The following is a 17,954-nucleotide window of genomic DNA, read 5'->3' as shown; positions in this document are numbered from 1 at the left end:
CCACCAACCACCATCCTCAACGGTCCCCTCACGCTCGCATTCTCCGTTCCTCGAACGCCTTTAGCCTCGAAGGAAGCAGCAGACTGGACTCGACACTTCACCACCCACCTCTCGACAACACCGCACACACCCTCTCGGCGACAACGCACATCATGCCAGTTCCATTCGAAGCAGTCCTTCACATGTCCATGGTGGTCGTCATGTTTGGCGTCGCCGGTACCGGCTACAACGTCGTCCGACGTCTTGCTGAGGATGGCAAGGTTCGTTTCGCTCACCGTTCTTGTCCTGTCTTGAATCCATAGAACCAACACTGATTTCGAGATCTGCTTTCCTTTTCCAAACAGCCAATTCGACACTCGCTCGACGACTGGGAGCGAATGATGATGAAGAGAGATGAACGGTTGACTGGCAGTTTGAGAGGTCAAAGTGTAAGTTTTGGGAAAAAGCAAACCGATGCGCGCAAAGTGCAGAGATCGAGAGCAGATACTGATGTCGAGGAAACAATCTTTTGATCGTGCACAGACAAACCCTATAGCACCGAAAGAGTTTGCGACCAACTCGGCCTGGAGCACCGAGAAGCTATCTTGATCTGCAAGTAGCTACATCATGCTGGCCTTCCCGTCGTCGCGATGCAATTCCAAGAATCTTATTTAGATCTAGATATAGGCTGGTGATGGTGCACGCCGCGAGTCGTCAAGCACCCGCGTCCGGCACGGGTTTTTGAAGGACTTCTTGCAAGACTGCTGTTGCACAGAATGTTTGCGAGCAACGACCAACGACCTGGCAATGTGAGAGTATCGTTGATTCAAAGTGAGATGATAGTACAGCAGCCGCATCCGCGTCTCCCCTACTTCCACACCTCGACCCTCCTCCTCAGCACCTCCCTCACATTGATCTTCGTATCATCCACGTTGCCCAACCTCTCCAACAACACCTTGTACTCCTCACCCTTGACACCACCTTCGTCCGTAGCGTCGAACACGATCTGCACCGCCTTAGCCAACGTCACTCCGTCCGCACCCTTTCCTGCTCCACTTGTAGAACTCGGCAGCCTCAGCAGTGTCGCTGCGTCCAACACCGGCTTCCAAGGCGCCTCGGGTCTCCTACCCAAAGCTCCGTCTCGCTTGCCGGCATTCGCCTCCACCAATTCCCGCACCACTCCTAGCCAACCTTCCTTGAGATCGCGTTCGAACCGTACGCCTCCAGCGAAGGTGAAGCGCTTGGAACCACCGGCCATGACGATCCGTTCGACGAGCGCGTTGGCGACCGAAGAAGAGACGTGTCGGTAGATCGGCAGAAGCGTTTCCTTGGGTAAGATCGACGCGAGGTGTCCCAGGTGAGAGGAGAACATGGACAAACTTGGGATGAGCGTTGGCGTCGGAATTGTCTCTTCTTCCGCGTCCTCCTCCTGCTCTTGTTGGTCCCATCTTCGCAGCACGTACGGTCGGAGCAGTTCCAGCACTTCGCTCGTGATCAACCTCTCCACCGCCATCACCGCCCTCGCCGCGATATCCCCGAACTTCATCCTCGGCTCCTCCCACACTCCGAACCTTCCCCATTCGTTCAACACCTGTCTGCTCCCCACATCGCCCAGCTTGGGCGTACCCACGCCAGCCTCGCCACTCCCCACCGCACTTCCACTCGAACCCGCCGCCAAAGGTCGGGCTACGGCAGCACCTCTCTTCAACCCTCTTCTCAACAGCATACCCAAACTCGCCGCGTCCAACTCTCTATCCTCCTCCACACCCTGATCTTTGCGCAGCCCCAAGGCGAGCTGCCTGCCTTCCTGGGTTGAGTCGAGCGCAGAGGACAGTTCGACGAATGCGGAGGTTTCGCTCCACCGTTCCAGCTCCTCGCACACGTACTGCGCCGACAGCAGAGCCTTCACCAGTCGACCCAATCCACGCAATCCCTTCACCATGTCTGAATCGGAAGTGCCCGAGCCCGAAGTTGCGCTGGTGATCTCTCCCGGCATAGCGCGCGCAAAGGCGGACGAGAGCGACTCGAACGCGTCCAGACTTCGTGTCAACCGCTGCGCGTACGATCGGAGGATGGGAAGCTGTACGATGGCGAGGAAGGAAAGTCGTTGCGAGAGCGAGGGAAGTGGTCGGTATCTCTCGGAAACAGATTCGAGGATCTCCATGGTCGATCGAGCCGATTTCGTGGTCCTCTGCCCCTCCACCTCATCCTCTGTGTTGGTAGAACCGGCGGAGTAGAACACCTGCTCGTCATCGTCAGCCACGCTATCCGAACTTCCTATCGCCCATGCATCCGCAGCATTCACAATCTCTTCAAACCTCCGCAAAGCGAATTCCTTTTCGCCATCCAACCACCGATTGAACCACTCTGTGTTGTCCAGGATGTCGTCCGAGATCTTTCTCGTACCAGCACCACCGAGCACGGTGAGCGATGGTGGAAAGGATTCGGCGAGGTCGGCGTCGAACGTCAGGGCTTGGAACACGGTGTGTGCGAGCAGAGAAGGGTGATCCAGGAGCGCAGGCATGGTGGAGGCGAGTTTGCGACGCAGAGGGGTGAGCAAGCCGTGGATGAGCTCGGCGTAGGTGTCGATGTGACGGTACGGTTTGCGTGAGGAGGAAGCGTTCGCGTAGGCCCGATTTAGTCGGACGACGACACCGCCCGAGCCGGGAACGCCGTGCGTCGGTGGGTGGAAGAGTGGAGCTTGCGCGCGGATGAGCGAAGCGATGTGCGAGAGGAACCATTCGGGTTTGTCGAGACGGTTAGTCGAGCGGTCGCCGTCGAAGTGGTAGCGGAAGCGGAGGAGCATAGGCTCGACGAGACATTGAGTGGTGAGCAGCGGTTGATACTTGTCACTGCCAGCGGTGATCGCCTCGTGCTGTGTTGGCTGCGAATGTGATTTGGAGGACGGCTTTGCGGTGGCGCGGCTGAGCAAGCCGAGTTGCTCGGCAGCATCCTGAAGCTCGCAGACGTCTAACCAGGCTAGCTTTACTCGTTCGCTCCCGAGAAGCTTGGCCGCCGAAAGGCCGTTGGGATCGCCAGCTTCGTCTTTGGTGGTGGAGAGATCGGCATTAGCCTGCGACCAACCCGTCTGCTGAATCGCTTCTGAGAGTCTGGCGCACCTGGCTTTTCGCAGCGTCTTGAAAGCGACAGATCGCTGTGAACGCAAGAAGGAGACGAGCTTGGGCTCATCTCCTCCGACTTCAGGCTGTTCGGAGCCTGCGGCAGAGAGCTTCTCGACTTTTCGAACGAGGGCATCGAGCTCCGAGAGGTGGTGGAGCGCCTGTTCCCTCTGCGCCTGGTCCTGGTCGCATCGTGCGACGGCAAGACGAAGATCCTCTGCCTGTGCCAGGATGGAAAAGTATGCTTTCGCTTTGTGAAGCTGGTCGATGGCAGTATGCAGTTGGTCGAGCCTGTTCATCAAGGTAGCTGCGCCGTCCCTGCTGGACTCGGGAACAGCAGACGTGCTCGAACTAGCTATGACAAGATCCTCACAGAGGTCGAGCAGCTTGTCTTCGGTCGTGGCGATGTCATCTGGAAGGGATGAAAGCTTCTGCTTGAGAAGCTTGACACCAGACAAGCTGGATAGGAGCTGGTTTCGCAGCTGCGATTCGAGGTGGGCGGTGCGGGCGTCGGCTTGTTTCTGAGCCGAAGTGAGCTGATCGAGGTAGGCTTCCAGCGAGGACGAAGATGGTAGGGTGGTGAAGACGGGAGCGTGCTGTGAGTCTGCAGAATGCGAGACGAGCGATGGCGAGAGAGAGTCTGAAGCGAGCTGGGTGAGTATGTAGTTGCAGTGCTCGACGACGTAGCTGATCTGTTGATCGTGGGTGGGAGGAGCGAGAGAGGCGGCGAGCTGATGCGGCTCGAGCATTGCAGGAGCAGATCCGCCTGTGTCTGTCGTCGCCATCTTGTCTCCAGCAGCCGAGACGAGACGAGAGAGCAGGACTAACTTAGATGATGGAGAAGGAGCGGAAGTGTTGGCTCGAGTAACGGTTCGCACAGACTTTGCCATTCCTTCTCGACACGGTGGAGGCCAATTCACGAAACATGTGAGGTAAATTGAACCGTAACATTCGAGAGAAGTGCCAGCCGCTGCCAAGCCACACTGTGGGAATTTGGCTGCGTGGCCTCATTCAGCCAAAATCGAGCTGAGTCCAAAACCGGCACAGCACAGCACAGCACAATGCAGCGCAGTATGATATCAGCGAGCACGGTTGGCGCCACTGGAGCAGTCAATCCTTGCCTAGCACGCGCACTTTTGCTTGGCACTCACTCCCTCGTACACATCACCAAACCCTATCTCCGTTCTCATCACCATCTCCACCACCATCATACTATACCTATACTCTCCCACTACCCGGCTACAACACCCTCCGTGTCGCCTCATATCACCATCATTCAGTGACTCATACAGCCGCAGCTCGCCACCGCAGCCGTCATGGCTCGCCCAGGCGCACCCTCTAGCTCTCACTCGCGCAGATCGGACGAACTGTTCGCAGCGTTTAACGGACCAGCAGAGACCGATCCAGGCCTGCCAGATTATACCCAAGCTAGCTCATCTTTGGCAGGTCCATCCGCATCCACCGATGTGTTTTTCGACGCCGGCGATGTGCTGCCCGAGGCTGACTCACACTCCACCACCACCGCTTCTGTCAATGATCCGCTGGGAGCAAATAGAGCCAATGCAAGCGCATCCGGGGCCCCGATTCCCAGTGGTTTCCGCACACCGTCGCGATTGAACCGCAGCAATGGCAACACTCCCGCTTACGACTTTGAACGTCCCGAATACTTCCCCACAGTGACAAGGCGTCCACCACCTTCATCCAATGCGACCAGCCCACGAACCGATGCTGCTGCTGCTGCGACCACAGATGCTACCAACGCCGACCACCGCACAATAGACATGAGCTTCGAAGGTGGCAACGACGCGGACGACTCGCTTCATGCAGCCAGCGGCAGCCAAGTTCACCGCAACGGCTACAGCTCCTTGCCCACTTCCAGCGGCGGCAGCGGCAGCGGCGGCATCAGCACAGACGCCTCGGAGCATCTCTCCAGGAGCGACAGAATGCGCTTTGCTCTCGGGAGATTCGGCCGCTTTGTTGGCATGGGCATTCCAGGCGCAAGATACACATCCCTCTCTACACAGAACGGTGGTCGTGCGGGCGTGCATCGGCCTCGTGTAGTTGGTGGCGGCATCGGCCAAGACGGCGTATTTGCCAACTTAAGTGCCAAGCCTGAGCGCCGTCGACGTGGTCACAATGCCGGAGGCACCGACGACCGTGGTGACGACGATGATCTCGAGGACGACATGCAGCCACCCACCTACGAGATTGCGGCTGCCGACGCAGTGCCTCAGTACTGGGAGACCACCATCCTCGGTGGCAGCGTCCATCCGCTCGCCAACGGACTCGGCTGGACACCTGGAGGTGCTCACGTGGGTGCCATCGAAGATCTCATCGTCGAAGGCTTGGCCGTAGGCAACTTTTTCGGATTTGCCTGGAACCTGCTCGTTTCCATGACGTTCCAATTTGTGGGCTTCTTGCTCACCTACCTGCTCCACACAACACATGCCGCGCGGTGCGGCAGCCGTGCCGGATTGGGCGTCACGCTCATCCAGTACGGCTTCTACCTTCGCACCAGGGCGGCCGAGATTGCCGAGGGCAAGATCATTGGTTCGGGCGATTTCAACGGAGGTGGCGTTGCCGTCTCGCCGGGAGCCGGAGGTGCAGGTTGGTTCGGCGAAGATCTGGATGCTGGCGACGGAGGCGTTCGCAGAAGAAGAGGATGGCTTTCGCGCACAGTGCAGCCTGCACAGCCATCGGTGGATGGCCAGACACTCGCCGATCTGTTTGCAGCACAAGCCGATGGCCAACCAGTCAACGTGGGCGACCAGAGCATCACGGATTCGATGAGTCAATCCACCGAATGGCTTGCCTACGTGCTCATGGTGATCGGGTGGACCATCCTACTCTCGAGCATGCTCAGCTACTGGCGAATCTGGCGATGGGGCAAGTCGCTAGTCGACGCCGCCCACCGCGAACAGGAATCGTCGTCGAGCAACGCCAACAATGAAGCCAACAGCAACGACACGACAACCACAGGTGCAAGCGCATTTGTCAACCGCTTCCGCTCCGTCTTTAGCGCGGGTCGCGGTGCAAGCGCACGAGGTTCGGGCGAGGATTGGATCCTCTTTCCCGGCGTAGGACACCGCCTTGGTCGTACACGCTCGGGTTCAAGACAGCAGGCTCGTTCGGGCACGTCGTTCGATCATCCCACCAGCATCGCCGATCTGGAAGATGAAGATGGACTGGATGCGCAGGACGCCCAGCTGAACCCAGCGGAACGGCGCTTGTTGGATGATATGCGTCGCACCGGTCTTGTATAATACCTGTTGGTTTGTCAAAGATAGCATTGTTTCTGGAGCATTTGTCCCTCGCATTCTATATACACAGTCATTTTTTCCAATGTCACTTGCTTTCATCACTCGCTGTTCGCTTGTCCGAATTGAAGACGCTGCCGAATGCGCCAGCTGTCATGTATGATGAAGATGTGCAGCGGGGTGTGATGGTGACTCGGCCATGCCCGTATATATGATCGGACAAGGGTGTGTGACTGTGCTGGACGCTAGCGAGACGGGTGGTATCTGACTCGACGGTAGGACAGAGACCGAGGTAAGCCGCGGAGCTGAGTTTGGGTGTGGACGAGTCAGGGTCGACGGAAGAGCTTGTTCCGCTGTGAAATTCAATTCTTTGTTCGGCACCTGAGGTTTTTTTTTTGACAGCTCGCCATGTCAAGAGGCACTTTGTCAGTCCAGTTGATTTCGTCCACCGTCGGCACAAACGCACAAATATGCATTACGCCGCACTGCGTCGGCTAAAACGGTCAATAGTAACCTTTCGGCTTGTTTTAGAGCTCGACGTTGAGTGGTTCGGTGCATGATAAGAAGATTCGGTGTTGCGCTTTGGTCGTCAGAGTATTGCTTGGTATCATCGATGCTGGTGGAAGAAGAAGCGGAATAGTTAAAAAGCGTCGATCAAGAGCCGGACGTGGAAAGTGCTCCCTCCTATCCTATCTGTTCTTCCTTCTTGACCTTCTCGTACAAAAACTCAACACAGTCCACCTGTATATCTACAGCACAATAGCTCGCTCGCTCGATCGTCCGACTCCGTATTGCGTCCAGGCTTCCCGGTTCCCACTCAAAAAGATTCATTGAACCACACACAACGCCGTTGCCGAGGGCGGATCAATAGAGCCCATCCTCGACGGCTCATCAGCGAAGAATTCGCGCACAGAAGATTTCCGTCCAAGGCCCGTGTCAGCTGTGCTCAACTTTCTCTCAGGTCGAACGCTGCTCGTTATAACGACGTCCCACATTATTCCACACTGGACAGTCAGAACCATGATTCCATCAATACCACCTTGGCACGAGCTGCATCGTAGCGTAACGGGCAGGCCAGCCTTCGCTACTGCTCTCCCATCGCCCAACATACCTATGCCGCTTTGGGATCAATACACGCTATCAGCTGCAACCCTGGCGTCGAGCATCCTCGTCGTGCTCCTCTACCTCCTCTTTTCGCCGTCCTCTACCTCTTCACAACCTCCCAATCCTGCAGGCTACACACGTCTCAGCAGTGTCGATGATGAATCTCCTGACGCCTCGCTCGACGGCGCAGAGATAGCCGTGAAGCACGAGGTGGACGGGTATCCTTTTGAGCTGCGCAAGGCTCTTGGTACACCGGTCGATGCTGCCAGCTACGAATCAAAACGCTTGGTGGTGCATATTGGTATCGCTGTACTTGCCGTCATCGGGTTGGCGGTGGATGCCACTTCCATCGTGACACAAGTTTTCGTTGATCGAGATGCAGCGCAATCACTACAGACCACCATCTACTTTACCTCGACGTGCGCAGCTTTGCGCACCCTCACAGTGGTGCTCGCCATGCTCGACCTCCATCTGGCCGAATCCACTCGACTCGTCTTCATCTCAACCCTCAGCATGGTCTACCTCCTAGCTCAGCTGCTCGTCTTCCTCATGGACTACAAGCTTTCTCTCCCCGGGTTAGGTGGTGACTCAAATGTCGTATTGCACGCCGTCAATATCGTATCTAGCTTCGTCGTCTTTTTGCTAGCATTCTTCTCCCCCACTGGTCCTGCTATTCGCGTCGAGGCGACAGACAGCTTGTCCGCGAGAACAGTTGTTCGCAATGCCGTCGGTGGTGGTTCGGTGGCTCAGGACGTCTGGGGATTCCTCGCTGCTCCCGTCGTCGGCAAGGCTTACCGGGAAAGTCGTATCGATCAAGACGATATCCCTGCGCTCGATTATACTTTCAGATCGGCGATCCTTGCTGAGGAGATGATTCGCGAGTATCGGCGTTCGCTCGCAAAGTCGCTTGCCAAGGTGCCGAACGGCGCGGAGCGTACGGACAGCGTCAAAGCGCGGGCGCTGCTGAGCGCGTTGGTCAAGTGCAATGCTGCTCAGCTTGTACAGACCGCGATCATGCTGCTGATCGTCACGTTTGCATTCTACGCGCCTAAGCTGGGTCTCAAGCTGTTGCTCGATGGCATAGAGAGTTATGAAGCCTCACTGCGAGCCGGGAAAGGCGACGTACACGATACCGTGGCCAAGAGGGCAAGGTCCACACTCATCTATTCGGCTTCTTTCTACCTCATCCTCTTTTTCGAAAACTTTCTCATCTACTACTACTTCCGCCCACTCACTGTATTCCTCAAGGCCAAAGTGCAGACGCAGCTCACCACCTTGCTAGCGTGGAAGAGGCTGCGTCAGAAGGAAGCTTCCGCCAAAGAAACCGAGGTCAACGCAAAGGACGCCAGCGCCACCGACGAGAGCGAAGAGCAGGAGGGCGGTGGTTCCTTCTCGTCTCCCTCTCAAGTGATCAACCTCGTGACCACGGACGTGACGCGCATCTTTTCTCGCCTCGACATGTATAGCTTCGGCATCATGGGTCCTCTCGAAGTGTTCGTCGGAGGGTACTCGGCCTACTACCTCCTCGGCAACGGTGCGCTCATTGGTCTTGCTGTAGCCGCTATCATGCAACCCATCGCCCTGGTTCTTGGAAAAGTCACCAAGCGCATCGACGAAAGGTTGCAAATGACGCGCGATCGGCGAGTCATGCTGCTCTCCGAAGCCATCCGCGCGATCCGCATGGTCAAATACGAAGCTTGGGAGGACGAGATCGGTGAAAAGATCATGCTGGAGAGGAGGGCCGAGCTCAAGTGCCAAGCCCAGAGTTGGGCCGTGTACACCTTCTTTGGAGGCTTCTTTGCGCTCGTTCCCATGTTGACGATCGTTGTTGCTTTCGGATGGTACACCTTGGTGGATGGGAACACGTTGACTGCGTCCGTGGCTTTCCCGGCGGTGGCGGTGTTGATGGAGTTGAGATTCGCGGTGAGTTATTTGCCGAGCAACTTTTTGAACATCATCCAGGGATGGGTTTCGATGAAGCGTATCGCAGTGTATATGGAGACGGGCGAGGTGGAGATTCACGGCCACGAGTACAGACCGCAGACGTTGAGCGGTGCCAAGGACTTAGCTGCGAGAGCGAGTTCTGGTGTGGGAAGGATCGAGCTCAGGCACGCTGAGATCACCTGGCCGTCGGATGGTGATGATGTTCCCAAAAAGTCCTCGATACCGACGTCGGCACCGACGTTCACACTCTCGATCCCGGAAGCGGCATTCGAAGTGGGTCAAACGAACCTCGTCTGCGGCAAAATCGGATCAGGAAAGACGCTCCTCCTCCTCTCACTCCTCGGCGAGGCCAATCTGCTCTCTGGCAGCATCGATTGTCCACGCTCCCATCCCGCAGCTTCCCTCTACTCCGCTCGCTCAGCCTCCTCACAAGGTCGTTCGTGGTGGATCGACCTCTCCCTCTCCGCTTACGCCCCGCAACGACCCTTCCTCTTCAACGCCACCGTCCGCGAGAACATCCTCTTCGGCCTCGAATACAACGCGCACCGCTACCGCTCCGTCATCTTCGCATGCGGTCTCAAACCCGACCTCAAGATCTTCAAGGACGGCGATCGCACCGAGATCGGCGAGGGAGGTACCAACCTCTCCGGAGGCCAAAAGGCACGCATCTCGCTCGCAAGGGCTGTCTACTCTCACGCTGGCACCGTGTTGATCGACGACTGTTTGTCGGCGTTGGATTCGCATACGACGAAGCACGTGTGCGAGAAGCTGTTCGATGGTGGGAAGGGTGGGTTGCTGGAAGGGAGGACGACGATTTTGGTGACGCACCACGTGAGGTTGATGGCGGGGAGGTGTAAGAAGGTGTTGGTTCTGCAGGAGGGCAGGCAGGCGTTCTTTGGAAGTGCGGGGCAGTTCACGAGCAGCATCTACTATCAAGGACTGGAGAGTGAAGAGAAAGGTGAGGATGCTGGCGGCGAGGAGACGCCAAATTTCGGATCGAACAGTAGCACCGCGGCAAACTCAGCCAACAACAGCGATGAGGAGGAGGCGGATGAGGAGAGTGGATTGTTGGAGAACGGTGGGAACAAGAACGCCGCTGCGTCGGCGTTCTCGCAGAGGACGATTGGAGCTGGAGAGGGAAGGGAGGGATTGAGAAGACCGCCATCGACTTCGGCGTTTAGTCATATTTCAGGTTTACACGACGGTCGGCCCGAGGACGAAGAAGCAGCGGCGGCGGATGAAGCGCACAAGCAGGTGACGGAAGAAGGCAGAGCAGAGGGACGAGTCTCGTCTGCCGTCTACAGCGGATACATTCGTGCTGGCGGTGGTGCCTTGCTCTGGCTTGCGCTGATGGGCAGCTTTGCCGTCAACGCATTCTCCGACCTCGGTGCCAACTGGTGGCTGCGTCTCTGGGCTCAATCCTCCACCACGCAAGAGCACACCACGGAATGGTGGCTCGCTCGCTGGGTCGTCATCCAACTCATCCAGGTCTTTGGCATGACGGCCGGTTACGCATTCATCTGCATCGCCTCCCTCCTCGCAGGCAAACGACTCTTCGACCAATTGCTCCGAACCGTACTCCGCGCACCCCTCCGCTTCCACGACTCGACACCCTCCGGAAGACTCCTCAATCGCTTTGGGCGAGACATGGAAGCCATCGACTCGAACATCGCCGAAGAACTCACCGAGGCGGTCAAATGCCTCATGACGGCTTTCGCCGCTCTCATCGCCACCTGGCTCGGTGGCGGTCCCATCGTCATTGTCATCCTCCTCTTTTTGGCTCCCATATTCTACTACATCGTGGCAACCTTCACCCTCGCTGCGCGAGACCTTAAACGACTCGACTCGAACTCGGCCTCGAAACGTATCACCTGCTTCACCGACCTCATCACCGGCGTCGTCACCGTGCGCGCCTTCGGCTCGTCCGGAGCGTACTTTGCGACGTTGATGGAGAGGCTGGACGAGAACATGACGTTCTACTTTTGGCAGGGGACGGTGAGACAGTGGCAGTCGCTGCTGCTGAGTTTGGCGAGTTCGGGCGTGGTGATCTCGACGGTGTTGGTGGTAACCTTATCGCCGGGTTTCACGGCGGCGAGGGCAGGGTTCACGTTGAGCTTCGTTCAGAGTCTGACAGCGATGTTGACGTATGGCATGAGGTCGCTGTCGAACGTGGAGCAAGGGTTGGTTGCGGTGGAACGTGTGATGGAGTACTTTGGGATCGAAACGGAACCGCTGGATTCGGCTCCCACTGGAACGCAGGAATCATCGGTGTCGACGAGTTGGCCGGAGAAGGGAGCGATCGAGATTCAAGACCTTCACCTGGCGTACGCGGAGAACCTGCCGGATGTGTTGGATGGCATCACGCTGTCGATCCGAGCGGGCGAGAGGGTGGGTATCGTCGGTGCTACCGGAAGCGGCAAATCTACCTTGGTATCTGCGCTGTTCAGGTTCTTCGAGTATCGATCCGGTCACATCCTGATCGATGACGTCGACATCGGCAGGATCGGCCTCAAAACTCTGAGGAGCAGGATGAAGATCGTACCGCAGGACCCTCTCATCCTCTCCGGAACGCTGCGAAGCGCTGTCGATCCTCTTGAAACGCACACCGACACGGACATCACGCGCGTGCTCATCAAAGTCGGCCTCCTCAAAGAAAAGACCAACGGATACGGAACCTTCGATACAACTCTTCGTCAACCAGGTGGAGAAAGTACCAGCTCCTCCACCCTTCTCTCCTCCACCTCCCAGACCGCTGACGACAGTGACGACTCCGGAACGCTCTCATCGCTCGAATCGCGCATCGAAGAGAGCGGAAGCAACCTCTCCTCCGGCCAAAAACAACTCCTCTCGCTCTCGCGCATCCTCCTCTCCTCCTCCACCGACAACCGTGCTGCCAACAAGATCGTCGTGCTGGACGAATCCACTTCGTCGATCGACTACACGACGGACGCCAAGATCCAGTCGCTGCTGGACGCGCACTTCAGCGAACACGGTACGACGGTGTTGGCGATCGCGCACAGGTTGCGCACGATCATCGGGTTCGATACGGTGGTGGTGTTGGACAAGGGCAAAGTGGTGGAGAGGGGTAGTCCGAGGGAGCTGCTTGGGAGGGAGGATGGGTGGTTTACGAGGTTGGCGAAGAGCACGGGGCAGGAGGAGTATGCGGATCTGAAGAGGTTGATGGGATTGTAAGGGGCAGGATGATGCGTGTCGATGTATGCGGAAGAACACGGATCCAAGCTCTACTTTGGTGTCTCATTGTTGGTGAGAAATACAGAACATTGATGCACGAGATATGATCGGGTTGTGTAGGTGATATTATGTTGAGTCAAGCAGATCATACTCTGCTGTCATGGATCGCACTCGTCTCATCTTGTTCAAAGGGTGTGAGGCTGATGCTGCTGCGAACAATTTGAACGCGAGCTTTTCTGATCAGAACATCGTTCAACGAGGTCTGTCTCCCACTTCCTTGGCTCAGTCGAGTCGTTACCCAACCAGAACAGCGTGATATGAAGAGTTGAACGAACCTGCCAAAACACCGACATCGATTGCAAAAGAGATCACACTGATGCATGGGCCGTAACTCGGCCGGCGTTTCTTGCCGCCACTCATTGTCCTACGCATTGACGCCGTCTCATTTCATGTGGGGATGAAGGCCGATCGTCTCGGAATGGTCTGTGTCCACCACTGCGTGCGATGTGTGGTCGACCTCGCGTCTTAATTGCCTGCACGCTGCCTGTGTCGACCCTGTCATTTTGGGTTGACTTATGGAAACATGAGCGTAACGAAGAGCCGGCTATACATGGGGCCACAAGTCCGCACACCAAACGGTCAACAGCACACACACACAGTAGCCGACTGACCGCAAAACCCGACACAGTGGGGAGGAATGCATGGGTCGGAAGCTTTGCTCCGGGAGTCGGATCGAGATGGCAATCACATGGTCGGACCTCTCACAGCTTCCCCGCAATCGGAAGGCTGAACGCGAGACAATCAATGCTATCACTCGAGATTGCGGAATAGCCGGAAGGAGGCTCTGACCTGTAGTTGAGCGTTGTCCGCTGTCAAAGCCCTGCGGTGCAATGGCTGCTTCCGACGTACTCGCACGCTTAAGTGATCGTCGTCGTTGTTCTCGCTTCGGCTGCCGTCTGACATCCTTGCAGAGGTTTTCAGGAACAACCTTGGGTCATCGATTATCGGGCCAGTCAAAGACGTGGATTTCGGAAGGATGATCGCGCCTCCATAGACTATATTCATCAATCCGATGGAAGATTGCGGGCCAACCAGAGCGCACACTCCAACGGAAGCAGCTGCGACGGCGCGTGGGGCAAGAGCAACATCAAACGCACGGCTTTCGGGTATGCCGTTCCTGATCTGCAATTGGTGCGTTTCTCAGACGGCCACGGCAGCGAGCCGAGCGAGCAGCGCTGCAGACAGATAGACTGCATTGCGGGTTCGCATCTAACGGATTTTGCGGTCGCTGATTGGCTGAAAAGGCATGAATGGCTGCAGCTCGTTTGCATCGGATCACAGACCGCCGGCCGTACCGTAATCTTAAATTTTTGTTTTGTATTTTTCGATACTCGGGTCCGCGGAGGGCTCCGAGATTCTTGTTGAACCTTATCTCGCACCCTCTTCCAAGTAGCGCAAGACGTAAGCACATGTCTCATTGACAAAGTTCAGAGATTGACAAATGGTGTACGGTTGCACTGTACATAGAGACAGCTGATAAGGGAGGACTACAGTCCTACGTCACAAGGATGCATGCCGTCTTGAGTGAGATTCGCAGATGCCGACGGTTGAGTTTGAAAAGGGAAAATCCGCCGCGGCAGATTACTGTGGCTCTGCACGAACGATCGCTCTTTGGCCCTCCGACTCACGTAGATGATGCTGTTGTTCTCCTTTCCCTTGATCTGCTTAGCAGTGGAAATTCAGATAGATTGTGGCTGGATGCGCGAGGAGAATCAAACGCTTCCTTTCAACGCGGGGAAGCTTTACTTTTTGGATCAAGTAGCATCGTCTTCCACGGCGGTTAGTTTGGCTGCACTCGAGCACGCCCGTGTGTTTATTCTTGGTCGAGCGAGATGAAGGCGACTATCCGGCACCAAGTGAGGTGCTCATTCTGGAACACACAAAAGTAGAGAAGGTCAAAGCACGCACCGGTGCAGCACGGCACGGTTGTGTTGAGCTGCAAAGTGCTGCTTATCAGCCAACGCCAGGCGCGTTCGTCATGACCTCGATTGCGATTGGCTGGAGCGACGAGTTTTCATGTCTCAGAATACCATCTCGAATCGCATGGCGACAGAGGAAGAAGAATTGGGGATCGCTTTGGATGGAAATGATTGGTTTCCAACGCTGCCGAGCGGATCGGTCACCCTCAGCCCACCAACCACGACGAGAGATTTTTTCAGCGAAATCACGTACACACGACCTCTCGAGGCACATTTGCCATCGGTTATCTACACGACCGTGACCGGCTGACTGACCAATTGACTGATCATCTGCCCATCTGTGGCTGAACGCCCCTGTCAAATGCCCGCTTCTTTGTGGCGGAAATGCCATCGCGTGTTCTTGTGCGCGTTCGTGTGCCTGAAATCCATCTAGAGCTTCCTACAGGAAAAGTGCCGGCATGGCATGTCTGGTCATCTCTAAATTCCGGGTCCGGTCATCCGCAACGGCCCTGCCGCCTCTCGCCGCCGGTTCCGTCTAGTAAATTTCGAGCTCAGCTGACATGCCTGTTTTCCTTTCCTCCGCGATTGGGACTGAATGCAGCGATTGCCCAAGGTCAACCTACGCCCGCCCGTCTGATTGGGTCTTCGTCGGGCCCTCGCCGCACCTATATATCCTGGCGTCCATCTGCCGACACCCCCAGCCAACCTCGCCCTCACACGAATCTGTCCTTGCTTTCGTCTTCATCCCTCCCCCTCGTCATAACCGTCAAAATGGGTGTCAAGGAAGTTTTCGAACGCGCCAAGAGCGTCGAGATCGAGAGGTCCCACCACACCTCGAACAAGGAGGAGACCCACCAGTCTGACCTCCCTGGTCAAGGTGCCCCCGGTCTCGCTCCCGTGCCCGCCCTGTACGAGGCCCCACCTCGCAGCGACATCACGCTCGAGGAGTACATGTTCTACGCTCAGGTGCAGCGTGAGCAGGAGAAGCTCTACGGTGCCGCTGGTGTCGCTGTCGAGGCCAACGCACCTCACGGATCCGGCTACCTCACAGACGCCAAGGAGAAGAAGCCTTCCTCCGAGGACGCCAGCCAGCACAGCCAGGGTGGTGTTCAGGCCGGTGTTGCCAAGCCACAGGTCAACAACACCGACGCTTCGACTTTTGACCAGCTCGATGGTTTGTCCGACACCGAAAAGGAGAGCCGCAATGCCCACCGCGCCATCAAGACTGCCACTTGGGTCGCTATCTTCTACCTCATCACCACCGACATTCTCGGCCCCTACGGTGCTCCCTATGCCATGTCGCAGAACGGTTACGTCACTGGTAACGTCATGTACATTGTCATGGGTTTCTGCGCCTGGTGGTGCGGTATCCTGCTGTGGAAGCTCTTCATGCAGCTCGACTCGGCTCGCTACCCCGTCAAGACCTACGGTGACCTTGGTGAACGTGTCGTCGGCTCCTGGATGCGATGGCTCTTCAATGCTCTTCAGACCCTCCAACTCATCATCAACGTCGGTCTGCTCTGCCTTACAAACGGCCAGGCGCTCAGCCAGGTCATCAGCGGTGCGCCCGGCAACGCCAATCTCTGCTTCTCCGTCTGCGTCGTCATCTTCTCCCTGATTGGTATGGCCTTCGCTCAGGTCCAGACCTTCCGTGGCCTTGGTTTCGCCGCTTCCACCGCCGTCTACCAGAACATTGCCATCGTGATCATCTCCATGGCTGCCATCATCAAATATGGCCCCTACATCGCCGGTGCACAGGCGTCCTATGGCAACGACTACCCCTACAACAACCAGCCCGTCATGACCTCTGCCTTTGTGTCTTACGACATCACACAGAAGGTCAACGGCTTGATGAACATGGTGTTCGCTTATGGTGGTGCCATGATCTTCCCCGAGCTCATGGCTGAGATGAGGCGCCCCATGGACTTCTGGAAGGGCATGATCGGCGCCCAGGCACTGATCTGCACCGTCTACCTCGTCTACGCCAACGTCGTCTACGCTTACCAGGGACAGTACGTGCTCGGACAGTCCTACAACGGTATCGCAAAGTACTCGTTCCAGACCGTCTGCAACATGCTTGCCATCCTCTCGGGAACCATCGCCGCCGCCCTCTACGGAAACGTCGGTCTCAAGGTCGTCTACGTCAACACCGTCCAGGCCGTCTTCAAAGGACCCGCACTCAACACTCCCAGGGGTCGTGTCATCTGGGCAAGCATCAGTGTCGTCTACTGGGCGCTTGCCTTTGTCATCGCATCGTCCATCCCTCAGGTGCAGACCATCTCGGGTCTGATCGCAGCCATCGCCATCATGAACTTCTCCTACTCGTTCCCCTTCATGCTGGCTCTCATCTTCTACATCAAGCGCGACGCCATGCAGGGCGATGTCGCCTATGCACCCGGATATCCTGCCCTGAGGCAAGACACCTGGAGACAGTGGTCGCGATGGCAGCGTGGTCTGTTTGGCGGTCACTACGAGATCGGTGGCATCGTCATCCCTTCGATCCTGATCAAGGTCGTGCTCCTCTTCATGACGCTCGGCTCGTACACGCTCTCCGGTTTGGGAATGTACGGTTCCGGTGAATCCATCAAGGAGGTCTTTGACTCGACCGCCGCTGCCACCTCGTTCGGCTGCGCTGCTCCCGTTTAAAAAAAAAGGGTTTCTCTGTTGAAGAGATCGTCCAGTTGCGCTTCGCTTCTTTCATCTATCTCAGGATACCATTTCTTGTCTTCTTTTGTTCCTTTTTTCTGTAATGACCGGATGTACTTTTTGGCGCTTAGAGCCGACACTTTGCATTGCAATGATGACTTTCGCCCCTGTCACGCTGTCATTCGCTGCGATTCTCTTGTCTGATGTGTGTGATTGACACGGGATCAGGCTTTCACAAGGCGGCACAAATGCGCACATTGATGAAGTGTCAAGCGTCACAGCACGTTCGCGCAGTTGGACATTGGGTGGCATTTTTCATTTGGCGGCGTACGAGAGCGCATTTTTGGCTTGTCAGGAATCATAATCCGAATCCGAGCCCGCTTTTGCATCCTTCCGTCGAGTCGCTCATTACTCCTCCCCACTCCCTTCTCAGCAAAGTACAAAGATCCAGTCAGAACTTGGTTGCTATGCGATGAACACTCACGGTGCACAGACCATCCTACTCGTCATAGAGCCACTGATAGCCAGATCGAGTCGAGGCGGTGAGCGTGTGTGGTGTGCGTCTTGGGCTGATTCACGCGGGTGTGGCTTGTGCATTTCTCTCTCAGCAATCTTGACTCAGCGTGATTCTATACACTGTCCCTCGCCCTTTCGCCTTCCCTTGTGCAGCTTTACTGAACAGGAATGACGGATGCTGAGTCGTTCTAGCTTGCGTCCTCCGTCCCACCCGTGCC

The 17,954-nt window shown here is 56.6% G+C and overlaps 6 protein-coding genes across 6 annotated transcripts; 4 read left to right on the top strand and 2 right to left on the bottom strand.

Annotated features, from left to right (window-relative positions):
- Positions 1-152: 152 nt before the first annotated feature.
- PHSY_005236 (expressed protein) lies at positions 153-588 on the top strand (the record flags this gene model as incomplete). Its single annotated transcript, XM_012335847.1, has 3 exons — positions 153-260; positions 345-428; positions 523-588. The coding sequence occupies 3 exons, from the start codon at positions 153-155 to the stop codon at positions 586-588; spliced, it is 258 nt and encodes an 85-aa protein (XP_012191237.1).
- A 259-nt stretch (positions 589-847) lies between these two features.
- Positions 848-3,988, bottom strand: PHSY_005235 (hypothetical protein; the record flags this gene model as incomplete). The annotated part of the gene is made up of 1 exon (XM_012335846.1): positions 848-3,988. One exon carries the CDS (start codon positions 3,986-3,988, stop codon positions 848-850), a length of 3,141 nt encoding a protein of 1,046 aa, XP_012191236.1.
- A 426-nt stretch (positions 3,989-4,414) lies between these two features.
- PHSY_005234 (metal homeostatis protein bsd2) lies at positions 4,415-6,361 on the top strand (the record flags this gene model as incomplete). The annotated part of the gene is made up of 1 exon (XM_012335845.1): positions 4,415-6,361. The coding sequence occupies one exon, from the start codon at positions 4,415-4,417 to the stop codon at positions 6,359-6,361; it is 1,947 nt and encodes a 648-aa protein (XP_012191235.1).
- A 1,107-nt stretch (positions 6,362-7,468) lies between these two features.
- PHSY_005233 (ABC transporter) lies at positions 7,469-12,595 on the top strand (the record flags this gene model as incomplete). Its single annotated transcript, XM_012335844.1, has 1 exon — positions 7,469-12,595. One exon carries the CDS (start codon positions 7,469-7,471, stop codon positions 12,593-12,595), a length of 5,127 nt encoding a protein of 1,708 aa, XP_012191234.1.
- Positions 12,596-12,780: 185 nt separating this feature from the next.
- On the bottom strand, positions 12,781-13,558 carry PHSY_005232 (20S pre-rRNA processing of protein; the record flags this gene model as incomplete). Its single annotated transcript, XM_012335843.1, has 2 exons — positions 12,781-12,930; positions 13,445-13,558. 2 exons carry the CDS (start codon positions 13,556-13,558, stop codon positions 12,781-12,783), a joined length of 264 nt encoding a protein of 87 aa, XP_012191233.1.
- Positions 13,559-15,345: 1,787 nt separating this feature from the next.
- PHSY_005231 (amino acid transporter) lies at positions 15,346-17,220 on the top strand (the record flags this gene model as incomplete). The annotated part of the gene is made up of 1 exon (XM_012335842.1): positions 15,346-17,220. One exon carries the CDS (start codon positions 15,346-15,348, stop codon positions 17,218-17,220), a length of 1,875 nt encoding a protein of 624 aa, XP_012191232.1.
- Positions 17,221-17,954: the final 734 nt, after the last annotated feature.

Source organism: Pseudozyma hubeiensis (assembly GCF_000403515.1).
Source record: "Pseudozyma hubeiensis SY62 DNA, scaffold: PHS47, whole genome shotgun sequence".
Lineage (NCBI taxonomy): Eukaryota > Fungi > Basidiomycota > Ustilaginomycetes > Ustilaginales > Ustilaginaceae > Pseudozyma > Pseudozyma hubeiensis.
This window is presented reverse-complemented; position numbering and strand designations above follow the sequence as displayed.